Source organism: Dromiciops gliroides, chromosome 1 (genome assembly GCF_019393635.1).
Source record: "Dromiciops gliroides isolate mDroGli1 chromosome 1, mDroGli1.pri, whole genome shotgun sequence".
Lineage (NCBI taxonomy): Eukaryota > Metazoa > Chordata > Mammalia > Microbiotheria > Microbiotheriidae > Dromiciops > Dromiciops gliroides.
The window spans coordinates 411,620,787-411,635,366 of NC_057861.1; the positions used below are offsets into that span (position 1 = coordinate 411,620,787).

General features: G+C 40.5%; 1 protein-coding gene across 1 annotated transcript in view; it reads left to right on the forward strand.

Moving 5' to 3' along the window:
* The first annotated feature begins 2,586 nt into the window (after window positions 1-2,586).
* The window catches only part of OXCT1 (3-oxoacid CoA-transferase 1), a 187,469-nt gene continuing 175,475 nt past the window's right edge, over window positions 2,587-14,580 (forward strand). Inside the window, exons 1-3 of the mRNA XM_043979700.1 lie at window positions 2,587-2,846; window positions 8,721-8,829; window positions 11,364-11,454. Of these exons, the coding sequence (XP_043835635.1) occupies window positions 2,751-2,846; window positions 8,721-8,829; window positions 11,364-11,454 (296 nt within the window). The 5' untranslated portion in view covers window positions 2,587-2,750. The remainder of the gene's footprint in view (window positions 2,847-8,720; window positions 8,830-11,363; window positions 11,455-14,580) is intronic.

Below are 14,580 nucleotides of genomic sequence, written 5' to 3' on the forward strand. Positions count from 1 at the left end.
GTCCAAGTCTTTTGTTAAGGAATTCCAGGGTCAAGGGTTCAAGTATCTTGTTGATTTGACTTTGTTCTGTTATTACAAAGTATGTCTCTCACTCTTGATCAGTCTTCAGTCATTTTGGGCTTCTACTATTCTATGTAAGCAAGATTTCCCTTAAGAAGAACTGGTCACAAGCAGGACTGACTAGGGAGAGTGGACACAATAGTGCTAATTCAATTAAACAAGCATTTATGCAGGGCCTACGTTGTGTCAGGCCTTTTGTTAGGCCTTGGGCATAAAAATACAAAACCAGAGGAGCCCAGTCCTCAAGTAACTTACATTTTACAATATAGTATGGAAAAGACCATTGAATTAGATGACTAATATTGGCCCAGGTGCAACTAGGTGATAGAGTGGTAGGCCTGGAATCAGGAAGACTCATCTTCCTAAGTTCAAATCTGACCTTAGACACTTAGTAACTGTGTGACTCTGGGCAAGTCACTCAACCCTATTTGCTTCAGTTCCTCATCTATAAAATGAGCTGGAGAAGGAATGGCAAACTGCTCTAATATCTCTGCCAAGAAAATCTTAAATGGGGTGTTATGATGAATGTATGGACCACCTGTATTTGATGGAGTTGCCTTATTATCCAAAAGGCTTTTATGAAACCCTAGATTAATAGGAGCAAAATGCCCTTTGACTGAACTTGAGACTGAACCCAGATAGCTAGCAGTTAAGTCCCTATCTGCTGACTTCTTTCCCCAGGACAGTAAGTACCTATCTTGTAAAAACATCTGGGCATCCTCCTCCTTGCCAAATCCCCCTTTTTTGGGGGGGGGGGATCATATAATCTTATTATAGAGTTTCTGTTAAGTAGAACTATCAAAATGATTAGTATTTCCTACATACTTGTTATAACTGAAATTGTTAAACTGATTTGCATTAGGTCCATTCTTGTCATAGTTGTTAGGTTGATTTGTATCATGCAAATGAAACTGATAACACCCTGTAACCAGTGAGCAAAGAAACCTTATATTCCCTCAGAAAGAGGGAGTCTTTGAGCTCTTTCGTTGGAAGGGGTCTTCAGATGATTCGTGCTGCTTGATTTTGGGACAAATAAACTGGTACTATGTTTTTCTTATCAGTCTCTGATCTGTTTTTTTCTGTAGGAGACATTATGAAAATAATTTCTCTGATATGTTTTTTTTCTTTAGGAGACAGGCATAAAAATAAAAGTTGACAGGGGTCATACAACAACAATAATACTGGGACACTATGGAAAAGTAGATATGTTAAAGGTGGTGGGCCTAGATGGGACACTTTTTGTTTCCCATAATTCCCTGAAAGGTTTAGGAAGGTGGTAGAAAATGAATACTGATAACTGAAGGATCCTGGTATTTGGGAGGTATCTTGGAGAGGAAGAAAGAGAAGTAAACTTAGAATCAGAGGATCTGGGTTCAAATCCCAATTTTGTGACTTTGGGCAAATCATTTAATTTCTTTGGCTTTTGGTTTCCTAATCTAAGAATTGATGGGGGTTGGAGATAATGACCTCTGAGATCCAGAGCTAAATCTATGATTTCATGGTAAAGACAGATAGTATGAAGCAGTGTTTTTTGGTTTTTTTTCTTTCCTAGAATTACCACTGAAAAGAACTGGGAAGCCCAGTTATAGTTCAAGTCCAGATCTGAAGAGAAATTTCTTCAAAGGGCTCTGGTTTTAACTGAGATCAGTCTCAGTCACCTTTGACTTTAGCCTTGTCAAACCTCTCATCAGAGCAGAGGTGTCATACATGTTGTTTGCTGCCTAAGTGCATTCTTATCAGATTAAAACTTAATTGGGAAATATTTAACTAATTTAATAGAAATACAATAGAAGATTGTTGTCAATAGGTGGTTTTCTGGGTTAGGAGGCTCTGTCCAGCCCACATCCTATTTGAATTTGACATCATAGTCTAGGGCAAGGAAAGTGGAGGGACATGTTATTATTATTATTTTTTAATTTAGAAAGAAAAAGTGTATTTTATGTACAGGAAACAACTGTTCTATTAATAGTTTCAATCCAATGCCCTGAGGTTGGGAAGATAAAGACCCCCCCACCCTCCACCCCGAAGCTCCTAGTCTTGCTCTCCTATTTGTGCGTGAGGATCTGAACAAGGAAGGGCAGCTGGCTAGAAACTCAGCAAGACAACATGATCTGCAGCGAGCAACCTTCCAGTTCTCTTTGGTGGATGCTGCCACCGAATTCCCTGACAAGCACTTATCTAATTTAATTACTTTGGCGGGGACTCTGGCGCTTTCAGCCTCTAACACATGCAACAAGACAGCACCGGACTAACCGAGCAGCCTGGGTATCTCCCCGGTTGGGGAAACGCGGGAAACTGAGTCATCCGAGTTCTCCCCAACTCTCAAGAGCTACCCAGTTCCCCCTCGGGGGCCGGGAAACTAAGTAAACTCTCAAGTGCAGTGCAGCACATTAGCCCTCGCACCCCACCCCCATTTGGGGGGGCCACTCGCCCCGCCCCTTTGGGCTCCACCCGGGCGCCGGAGGGTTAAAGAGGACGTCCCCGCATTGCACCCGGGGTAAGAACTTCCACTCCTCCCACTGCGGACACTCCTTCTCCACACCCCCCCCCCTCCCGCGGTGACAGCGGAGGCAGAGCGTTTTTCGGGAGTTGCTACATAGGTGCCAGCTCCACTTTCGAAGGAGCAGTAACGCTCCAGTGCCCTTGCACGAGCTCACTTTCATCCTTCCGGGCTTGTAGCCATCCTGAAGATGGCGGCTTACAAACTCCTCTCCTCTGGGTTCAGACTCAGCATCTCCTTCCCTGGAGCCAGCAAGGGCATCCGGAGCGGACCCGCCCTAGCCAAGGTAAAGATGTCTAAGGGGGCCAGAGGCCGGAAGTCCCGGAGTTATGCACCTACTGTGCTCCCACTTCCATAGAGAGGATCCCGGCCCCATTTGTAGCCAATCCTTAGCACATGTTGCCTTTGCTCACTCCACCCCTTCTCTGTTCTGGCGGGACCTGGGAGATAGGATGGGAAAAGAGACAGCCTGGAGGGGCGCTTTGAGGGACACTTTGGGGTATGTGGTGAGGAACCTTCCTGGTTGTGGAAGGGGCTTTGCCGGGGCCCCCTCTCACTTGGCTTGCAGCCCGCTCCTGCGCGCCCGGGTGTCCCGGGCTGGATGGGAGCGCCTGGCGAGATTGGGCATGCCTGGAGAGAGGAGGGTGCCCGCCGAAGAGGAGGGGTCAGCCTCCTAAGCAGGGGATCTGACTCTGTGTGGTGTGTGTGTGTGTGTGTGTGTGTGTGTGTGTGTGTTTGTGTGTGTGTGTGTCTTGCTCCCCCGCCCAAGAGAAAAACAAACTGAGCTAGGGATGCTGGTGGGAGGGGTGGAGGTGTGTGCCTTGTGAGGCGTGCGCTTTGCACACGCAGGGGAGGGGAGAGGGGATGCTGCCAGAGGGAGAAGCTTAGGAGTCCTAACATCTCCTTGGGGAGAAGTGATACCTAACCTTGCTGCTAACGTGGCCTTCTAGGCGGCGCTGGAGCCCGGCGTCCAATAGCCGCACTGGCCCTAGGCAGGGTGACTTTCACTTTCTGAGACTTTTAGCGGGGATGGGGGAGTGGGGGAGTGGGGGGGGAGGGGAGGGAGGGAGACGGGAGTAGAGCACAGTCTTATTAAGGCCCTCCAAGAGCAGATACATCTGGGTTCCTTTTGCTCTTTCTTCTCTTTCCATCCCTCCCATGCTCATCTAGGTATACACTAATGGGACCTTATTGGTATGTGTGTTTATCCTGTGGGTCGGAAGGAAGAGTTGGGTCTCAGCCTGGTTCTATTCAACACTTTACTAATATCTTGTTTATGGGATTATTTGCCTGTGCTACTCACTATCCTGGAGGTAGTAGGAAGACCCCAGCCTCATTTCTAAGCTTCTGCACCAAGCCAGTTCTTAGCTCTTCTCTGTGTCCTGTGCCCCTTTCTTCCCCTTCTTCCCCTTCCTCCTCTGTCTCCCTTTCCCTTTCTTTCTCCCTCTCTCCTTCACTTCTCTCCTCTTTTCTTCCCATCTCTAACCTGCCTTCTCTCTCGGGCTTCTAATCAGAAACCCAAGATCAGCTAGAGTTCGTTAGGTCTCAAGGGTCACTTGACCTTAAATGACTAAGCTGGGGCTTGCATAGCAAAATAAATTTCATCTTCCTGAAAAAGGGAAAGGGAGGAGATCACCAATATTTTTGTGCCCAACAAGTGTCATGCACATAATAGGCTGCCATAGATATATTTTGTTTTGATTTTGGCCAGTGAAGTTAATGGACCTCTTTAAACTTTGAACACTAGGGTAACGACTGTGCCAATATCCTGTCTAAAGAATGTGTTTATTTCTGAACTGGACAGCTTCCCCAAGGGAGTGGATCATAAGGCATAAAACTTAGAACAGAGATTGGAGCAGGCAAAGGCAGCCGGTTACCACCAAGCTTCATGTCACCTGATGAACCTGATGATTAAAAAATATATATAGTAAAGAGTTCAATTTGAGGAAAAAAATTATGATTATCCCGGTATTTCGTGATTACAGAATTTTTATTATTACATATGGTGAATGTTGCTTCATAACAGAAACATTCCTTTCAAAGATAAAATACTGCCTCATTTTTGCTAGACACTTAAGGTATTTTTGCACTAACTTACAAATACATAAGTGAAAAGACCACTGGCTTGGGATCTGTGATACCTGGGTTCTACCTAGTTCTGGCTTTATCAGTAATTGGTTGTGTGACTCTGGTCAAGTCACGTTAAAGCTCAGTGCCCTTTTATGCAAAATGAGGTGGTTAGATATTAGTAATAATGATGATAATAAATTGCTTTTATTTAGCTCCTTAACCTTTATGGAACTCTTTAACAACCCTTGAGGTAGCTGATCAAAGTCCCTTCTAACTCTAAAATTTTCTACTGTGTAGATTTTTTTTTTTTAGTTAGCAAAATGGCACTCCATTTCCCTACTACTATGTGTTTAAATTGGCTGTCCCCTGTGACTAATGCTGTCCCCTCTCCTCTCATAGGATAATCCCTTCTTTCCTTCAAGGTTCAACTTAAGTGCCACCTTCTAGAGAAGCTTTTCTTCCCTAGTGCCTAACATACTTTAGATGCTTAAAAAGTCCTTAATTGCTAATTGATTGCTGGTTAATGCTAGGAAAATAACACTTAACATTTAATGAAATATTATATAATTACAAATGAAGTGGTGTTGGACAGTTTATGTTACAACTAGATTTTCTGCTCTTGGAGGGCAGGAAAATACCTTTTATATCTCCCTTTCTACTTAAACACATAGTTCCCAGTACGTATCAGATGGTCAACTTACGCTACATGTTTAATTTTTAAATTAAGCATCCTTCATTTATTCTTTAATAGCTCAGAATTTATAGTTGGAAGGATCTTGGGAATCATCTTTTTAGTCTAACCCCTTCATAAAGGAAACCCTTTCAGGCCTCACTTTGCTTGCTGTAAAAGGAGAGGGTTGGGAATAAATCAAAGTTTCTTAGATTGTGTGTCTCAACCCCATATGGGGTCATGTAACTGAATATGGGGAGTCGTGAAAAATTTGGAAACAGTAAAAGGTTATATATACCTATATTATATACTTCTATACCCGGGGTCATGTAAAAATTTGTTGGGTGGAAAGGAGTTGCAAATTTAAAAAGTTTAAGCCCTGGGATAGGTGGCTTCTGAGTCAAGATTTATGATACAATTTAGAAGAACAGGGAAAACTGTAAGTCTTTCTTCCCTCTCATCCCCTTTTTTTTGCAGTTCAATGAGGGTTAAGTGACTTGCCCAGGGTCACACAGGTAGTAAGTGTCAAGCGTCTGAGGCCAGATTTGAACTCAGGTTCTCTTGAATCCAAGGCCAGTGCTTTATCCACTGCACCACCTACCTGCCCTCACCTCCCCTGCTTTTAAATCATTTAAAAGGTATTTATTTCCCCTCCTCACTAATGTTTTTTTTTTAAAGACCAATTCCATATCTGGTACATATGCTACTATTTACAATTAATGTTTACTATGGAATAAAAGCCATTTAATCTTTTTATGCCATAGCTATAAATCAATTTATTCAAATTTTTTATTGATTTTTGGGAGGTTTTCATTTTATTTCTAAATATGTCTTCCCCCTTCCCTATCTAATAAGCCATCACTTAGAACAGAGAATTAAACATGGTTGTTGGGGGGAGCAGTTCACCAGAAAAAAACAAATACTTCAACTGAGGGGTTTGGACTTGGTGACTTCTAAGGTTCCTCTGAGCTTTAAATACTAGGATCCTAAATTGCAAGAGGGAGTGTATATTTACAGTTTATGGGAATGCTAAATGAGATGTCTTGAATGGAATATTTACTGGTAATTTCAGGGGAGGAATTCAAACCTTATAGGACTTGGACAATTTCACACTTGTCTTTTGGTCCCAATTTTTTCCATCACAATATACACTGTCAGAAGTTGTTACCACTACCATTCCTGTTCTTCCACATTTTATAATGAAAGCACAAGGGAAGGACAAAAATTTACAGCCTCATGATCACTGAATATTAGAGATGGAAATGACCGTGGAGGTCTCTCAGCCCCCTTCTTTTGTGGATGAGGGAACTCAGATCCCAAGACCTTAAAAGACTTGCCTAAGGTCCCATACCCAGTAAGTGGCAAAGCCTAGGATTCAAAGCCAGGTCTTCTGATTCTATTCTTCTAGTCCATCACTTCATACTACCTGCAACTTACATAAGACCAAGATGAATCCTTTAGAATGGGGTCTGATTTCCTCTTGTCTCTTTTTCTTTGCCCTGGTGATGCCCAAACAGCTGTATGCATGTATCCAGCAGGAACATCCAATTGGCTCTTGTTGGTACCATAGTCTCTTGTCTACATGCCATATATAGATGAGCAACAGGATTTTGGGTCAAGGTGCATCATTCAATTTCTGTGTTTCCTTATTTATAGAAGAGATTTGAGAGACCTCTCAGGTCATTTCCATCTCTAATATTCAGTGATTCTGAGCCTGTAATTTTTCCTCTTTGTCTAAGTCCCACATAGTGACACAGTCTGGTGGTAGAGGAAAAGCTTTCTGATAGAATACAGAGACTCAGTCTTTTCTGATCCCTTTGTTTCTGATCATTGGTCTTACTCTATAAGAATGTTTTTGTTTGCCACTATCATGGCCCTGGGGATGATGGCTAGAGCATGATACTAATAAGGTCAAAGATATATAGTCTGTCTTCTGTAAAGACCTGTTAACTTTACTCTGTCAATTGAATTTAAGATAGATTATGCCTCTTGGTTTCTTTCTTTTTTTTCCAAGTCATTTTCATTTGTCTTTTCTTTTACATTATCAGTTTTTCTCCTCCTCTTCTCTTACCCAGAGCCATCCTAAAAACAAATAGTATTTTTAAAGACAAAAAAAAAAGAAAGAAGAAGAAAGCAGCACACTCTATCCATATACTGAAAAACTCCAAAAACATGTGCAATGTGCAACACCTGTGGGCTTTCTACCTCCTTGAAGAGGTGCAATAAGGCTATATTCTTATCTCTCTTCATTTGAGTTATGTTTATGCTTTATAATTATCCTACATTCATTCATGTGTGTGCATGTATATATTGTGTTTCACTCCCCTTACATGGTTGTAGCCATTGTGCATGTTGTTCTCTGCATCCATTAAATTCCTTGTTTCTTACAGCACAATAATATTCCATTTCATTCATGTCCCACAATTTGTCGAGCCATTTCCTATTTGATTGGCATGTACTTTGTTTCTAATTCTTTGCCATCACAAAAGTACTGTTATACATATTTTTACCAAATATAAATGCATTTCTTTCTTGTTGATGGCTTTGATCCATATCAAAGGGAGGAACTGAGAAAATCCAATTGATTTTGATTCCATTTTATAATTTATTCTATTCTGAATCACCTCTAGTATATTGTTTGTTTGTTTTGTGGAGCAAAGAGGGTTAAGTGACTTGCCCAGGGTCACACAGCTAGTAAGTGTCAAGTGTCTGAGGCTGGATTTGAGCTCAGGTCCTCCTGAATCCAGAGCTGCTGCTTTATCCACTGCGCCACCTAGCTGCCCCCAACCTTCAGTATATTGTAAAATTGCCTAAGCCATGTTTCTTTGCATTTGAGTTAAGTTCTGAAGTTCAGTTTTCCTCTCCGAGTTAAATTGCTCATAAATCACCTTAACTTATTGCTTCTATACATCGGATGTGCTTTATTTCAGAAACATAGACAACTTTCCTCTTTGAATATTATAGCATATGTAATAATGCATACTGGCTTCTTTAACGCATTAGCTTGTCTGAGACACAGATAGGTTAAGTGACTTGGCCATGACTTGAGCTAGTAAGAGTCAGAAACAGGATTTGAACTCAACTCTTCCTGACTGACTCCATGCTCAGCATTCTAGTCAGTCAGTCAGTAAGCATTTGTGAAGTACTTGCTGTGTACCAGATACTATATCCTCTTGTTGTGCTGATTCTCAAAATAGAATACTTCCTGGCTGAATGTATTCTAGGTATATAGCAGTGTTACATTTTGTGTTGGAGTAGGAAGTCTGCACACTGTTAAAATCACAAATCCCTTGTGTGTTTATATAGGTAAATACTGTCTATGAAAAATGGAAAATCACTTTGCTTACCTACTTCCCTTGCATAAAGTGAAGTTGCCTCCAGAGTCTGATGACTCCTTTTGACTTTATTTTCTTGTTCTAGGGGTGTGGCTGCTACTTTTCCACCAGCACTTGCCATCACACTCAATTTTATAATGATCCAGTGGAAGCAGTCAAAGATATCACAGATGGATCAACACTCCTAGTTGGTGGTGAGTAATTCCACTCCTCCTTTCTAGTATGTAGGGGTAGACACATCTTGCTTTCTAGTGGAGCATTAATAGTGGAATTGTGTGGCATCATCACTGTTCTGGGTCAACCACGTTCAATTACAATTTAGTAAAATTGTCATAAGAATATAACAAAAAATGTATTCACTTGTGTCACAACTAGATTATGATTCCTTTAGTATGTGCCTTTTGTGGATGAGGAAGCTCCCAGTACATATCAGCACCCTCTCTGTAACCTGTCATCTTGGAGAGCTGTGCAGTCACTGAGGGGTGAAGGGTGTTGTTTATGATTATAAAGCCAGCATTTGTCAGGGTTGAGACTTGAACTCGGGTCTTCCTGCCTTCAAAGCCAAGTTTTTAGCCACTATCCTGTGCTGACTCCTTTTTTTTCCTTTTTTTTCTGGGGCAATGAGGGTTAAGTGACTTGCCCAGGGTTACACAGCTAGTAAGTGTCAAGTGTCTGAGGCTGGACTTGAACTCAGGTACTCCTGAATCCAGGCCACCTAGCTACCCCCTGTGCTGACTCCTGAAATAGAAATTATATTATATTTTTCTGGTTCTGTAAGTATAGCCACATTTAATGATCTCTCTCTCTTCTTTATACATATGCTAACATACACATATATACATATACACATATGTATATATTTATATTAAATAGTAGATATACATGTATATATGCACATACACACATTTACATATATGTACACATACACATATACACATTCCCACATATATACATTACACATATACATACATACATGCACATGCATGCATACATAGATACAATTGGCTCTTTCTTCTGATTCCTTTTTCTTATGATAGAAAACTCAACTTTTACTTGTCTTAGTCTTGCCAACAGTAGTCTTAATAGTAGGCTAAAAACATTTTATGTGCTAGAATTTTTAGAACTTGAAGACACCTCTGAGATAATTTTGGTCCAACTCCTTCCTTTTAGAAACTGAAACATTTATGTCATTTTGGAAAAAAGCACAAAAGGCTTTCACTGATTTCCAGGAAGAAGTAACATTTTTTCCCTCTGAATCCTCATAGCATTTTGTACTTCTTTTATTGTATGTCCACATTCTGCCTTTTATCATAGCTATTTCTGTACATATCTTTTCTGCCTTTTTAGACTGTAGGCTCTAGGAGGCAGGGGCTCTGGCTTATCTTTTGTGTACTCTTCACAGAACCTGACTTGGCATCTTTACTTGTACATGGTTTATTGTTCTTCATGTCCCATTCTAGTTTTTTTTTGGCAGAGATACTGGAGTGGTTTGTAGTTTCCTTCTCTGGCTCATTTTACTGAGGCAAACAAGGTTAAGTGACTTGCCCTGGGTCTCTTTCCTCTGTGCCACCTAGCTGCCTTGTGCATGGTAGGTTCTCAATAAATGTTGAATATCAATGAACATAAGGTAACTACCTTTTTTTTTCTTTCTTTAAACAAAACAAAACAAAAAAAGGAAGACCTATAATAATTCCCTGTAAGGAAACTCCTAACCATGCAGGTCAGCATCTGTTTTGTGAAAAGGGTGCTGAAAGATTAGGTGATTTGCCCATGGACACTCAATCAGTTATCAAATAAGCTTTTCTTGTTCATTCCTTCAGTCATGTCTGACTCTGTGACCCCATTTGGGTTTTTCTTGGCAAAGATACTGGAGTGGTTTGCCATTTCCTTCTCCAGCTCATTTTGCAGATGAAGAAGTAAAGCAAACAGGATTAAGTGACCTACTCAGGGTCACACAGCTAGTATCTGAAGCCAGATTTGAACTCATGTCTTCCTGATTCCAGGCCCTGCATTCTATCTACTTAGCTGCCCTAACAAGCTTTTTTTTTTTTTTTTTTGTAAGGCAGTTGGGGTTAAGTGACTTGCCTAGGGTCACACAGCTAGTGTTAAGTGTCTGAGGCCGGATTTGAACTCAGGTACTCCTGAATCCGGGGCTGGTGCTTTACCCACTGCGCCACCTAGCTGCCCCTAACAAGCTTTTAGTAAGTGCTTAATCATGTTCCTGGCATTGGGAATACAAAAAAAAGGAAAATAAAGTTCTTGCCCTCAAGGAGCTTACCTATGTTTTAGAAGGCATGACTTGAACTCAGGTCTTCCTGAATCCAAGGTAAGCAATCTATCTGCTATCCATGCTGGCTCTTGTAACTAGCCACATGGAAGGTAAATACCAAAACAAGGTAATGATATAAAAGTTTCCATAAGCCATACTCTGGTAAAGAGCAATGCACACATATGGGAGTAGAATATATCTCATGACTTTTCAGTGAGGACCAGTATTGAAATATAGATCAAAGCTCTCTGAATAGAGAGGTTTTTTTCTTTTAGTTTTACATGGACTGAAATAGGACTATAATTCAGTTAGGCCTAATATGGTTAATATTTTTTTCCTTTTCCTTCCTCATTTACAAAGTCATTTTAAATTAAAAAAAATTTAAATGGTTATTGTTGCTATCACCCAAAGAAACTGCAGACTTTCTTACCTTGGCTCATTCTTCTGGGAATACTATAGGTTTTGGGCTCTGTGGAATTCCAGAGAATCTCATTGGTGCTTTACTGAAGACTGGAGTAAAAGGATTAACTGCAGTCAGTAATAACGCAGGGTAAGTGTCCATAACAACTAGTGTGAAAGTTCTTGATAAATTGTTGGATTATAATTTAGCAAAATTGTAATAAAAATGTAAAAAAAAAAAAGCAAGACTTTTTGATAGAAAGAAAATGTGACATATCCAGGGATCAGAAACAGTTTGGGAGGGGAAGTTCCACTTAACTGGCTTCATTTCTGGCTGTTTTTGAGGGTCATTGTACACAGTTAAAATCATAGCAGGCTTTCAAAATAGGTAACCTCTCAAATTAGTAAGATTTTGCTTCTTAAAAAAAAAAAACCTTGAAATTTGCAGTTGACATTGGACTGTATAGTTCTTTATTAAATTTCAGATGAAGAGGCTTTGGGTCAGTCCTTCTTTAATGTGGCTAGAGAATTACAGATTGAGAGCAAGAAGGGACCCATCAGGAGTTAGAGGAAGTAGACACTCATAGAAAGTAACTAATTTGTCCAAGGTTTTTCAGGTAATAAGTGTTAGAAGCAGAATTTGATCTCAGTCTACAGATTCTAAATCCACTGTTCTTTCCACTGTCTCAAGCATTCAAGCAGCAATTGTTTCTCTCTCTTTCTCTCTGTCTCTGTCTCTCTGTCTCTCTCTCTTTCTTGTAACTTGCTAATTTTAATTACTAATATACCATGAATTATTTAGTTAATCTGAAATGTGTTTTAAATATCTGGTTTTGCTCATTTCATTGTTTCTTGGGATCTGGATGATTGAATTGCGAGTGTATTTGTTAAGTTCACGTATTATGCCGTGGATTGGCGTGGGGGTGAGGGATTGAAAGGGCAAGATGATAATGGGACTCACATTTTGAATAAAATATCAAAAATCAAAATGATTTGATTGATAGAATGATTAGGAAACTGAAGTAAAGTTTGATGAAAGGCAGTCTACTTAGGAATGAAAAAACTGCAGGTAAAAACATTGGTAACGAAATAGTTTTGTTTGCTGAGGAAAAAGCAGGAAAAGACCTAGGTTGGATAAAGGGTAAACTGAGACAGTGATGAAGCACAGTCATATGTAAGTTGATTTAAAACACAATAAAACATGGCAGTTGATTCTGTTATATTCATGCTTGTTCTTGTACCTTTATCTCTCGTCATGCTGTTCTCTTATTTGAATCAAGGTAATTGATAATTAAATAAAATAATAAAAAATTAAAATAAATTAAAAAAATTAAATAAAAGGAGGTGAGCAGGATGCAAGCAGCAGATTGGAGAGTAGCAAAAAGCAAAAGTGTGTTGGCCTCCAGGGTGTGACCTTTATAAATCCCACTTTTCTCTTCCATTCTCTCCATTCCTTGGGGAAGCAGAAATTCCCAGGGAGTTTTCTTTTGGGGGATTAACCCTGGGGCCATTTTAATCCCACTTTTTTGTTGTTGTTGTTCAGGTATCATTTCAGTCATTGTTGACTCTTCATGACCCCATTTGGGGTTTTCTTGGCAAATATTCTGAAGTGGTTTGCAATTTCCTCCTCCATTTCATTTTACAGATGAGAAAACTGAGGCCAGCAGGTTAAATGACTTGCCTAGGGTTGCACAGCTACTAACTGTCTGAGGCCAGATTTGAACTCAGTGAGATGAGTTTTGCTGACTCCAGGCTCTGCACTCCATCCACTGTGATATCTAGCTCCCCTCAATCCCAATCCTTTAATACTTTAATAGATCCATGATCTTATCAATGTGGATAGGCTTTTCAGCAATATAGATTCTAGCTCATTCATGCTTGTTCACATTCAGCATTTATTGTTTGCCCTTCTCCTTGTATTCCAACATATCCTCTTCATGGAATCCATCCAATAGTAAATCACAGATAGCCAGCTGGAAGACTCTTTGGAGGTCATCAAGTCCTTAGGGGCCAGCTAGGTGGCACAGTGGATAAATCACCAGCCCTGGATTCAGGAGGACCTGAGTTCAAATCTGACCTCAGATACTTGACACTTACCAACTGTGTGACCATGGGCAAGTCACTTAACCCCCATTGCCCTGCAAAAACAGACAAAAAAAGGAAGTCATCAAGTCCAATCCCCTCATTTTACAGATGAGAAAGAGGAGGCATAGAAAAACTAAGTGACTGATTAACTTTGGGTCACATAGCTAATAAATGTCAGATGTGGGATATATTGGGGTGTCTTCCTTTGCATCTCTTGATGCAACATGGATGCCCATGGAGCATTCAAGCTGTCTATCAGTTCCCTTTGCTCTCATTGTGTCACTGGCCCATCTTTTTTTTTCCTGGCATACATCTCTCTTCAACAACATTCTTTATCTCTGTCTCTCTTGAGCAATTCTTTGTTGGTAGTGTATTTGTATTCTGCTTATATCTGTCTGCCATGTCCATTTTTTCCTCATTGGTCTTTGGATCCATTTCTACTTTATTTGTAGGCTGTGGTGTATCTTGACTTGCAGTCTGCAGCCAACCTAGTTAAGTATGGAGATGCTCTTCACTGGTGGGCTGGTCAGTAGGTGATCTGATTTGGAACAGGCCAGGAAGTGAGGTAGATACCTGGGGCCTGGCCAGATAAAGCAGAAGCTTACCTATCAGAGCCAAGAGACCCAGGGGTGGTGTCCAGGTTGGGGAGAAGGTGGAGGTGATGGAGATAAAGGAATTAGAGTTTTATTGCACTCCATTTCAATTTTTTAAAAAATTATATAGATTCCTAATCTATAATATGTTCTGCTACTTAAGCCTTTTCAATAATCCCATTCTGATATCTTACTGAATGACTCTCAATAAGATTTCTAAAATTGCTAGCGAAACACAAACTCTGATATTATTTCAAGAAATGGTGGATGGGCTTTCAGTGTGTGTAGAGGGGGAGGGATTGCAGTCTAGCATAAGTGTAGGATTTAGAGACTGAAGGCACCTTAGGGATCATCTCTTGGCAACAGAAGACTGGAATAGCTAAATTTGGATAGACTCATCACCAGAAGGTTAGTTACCAAGTGATGAACATTTTAGACCACAATCAGTCATGAAATTATTCTCTAAGGCAGAGAGAGGTTCAGAATCTGGTGTCCATTAATTTGTTTTTAAAAAAGAATGGTTTAGAGGGGCAGCTAGGTGGCCCAGTGGATAGAACACCAGCCCTGGAGTCAGGAGTACCTGGGTTCAAATCCGACCC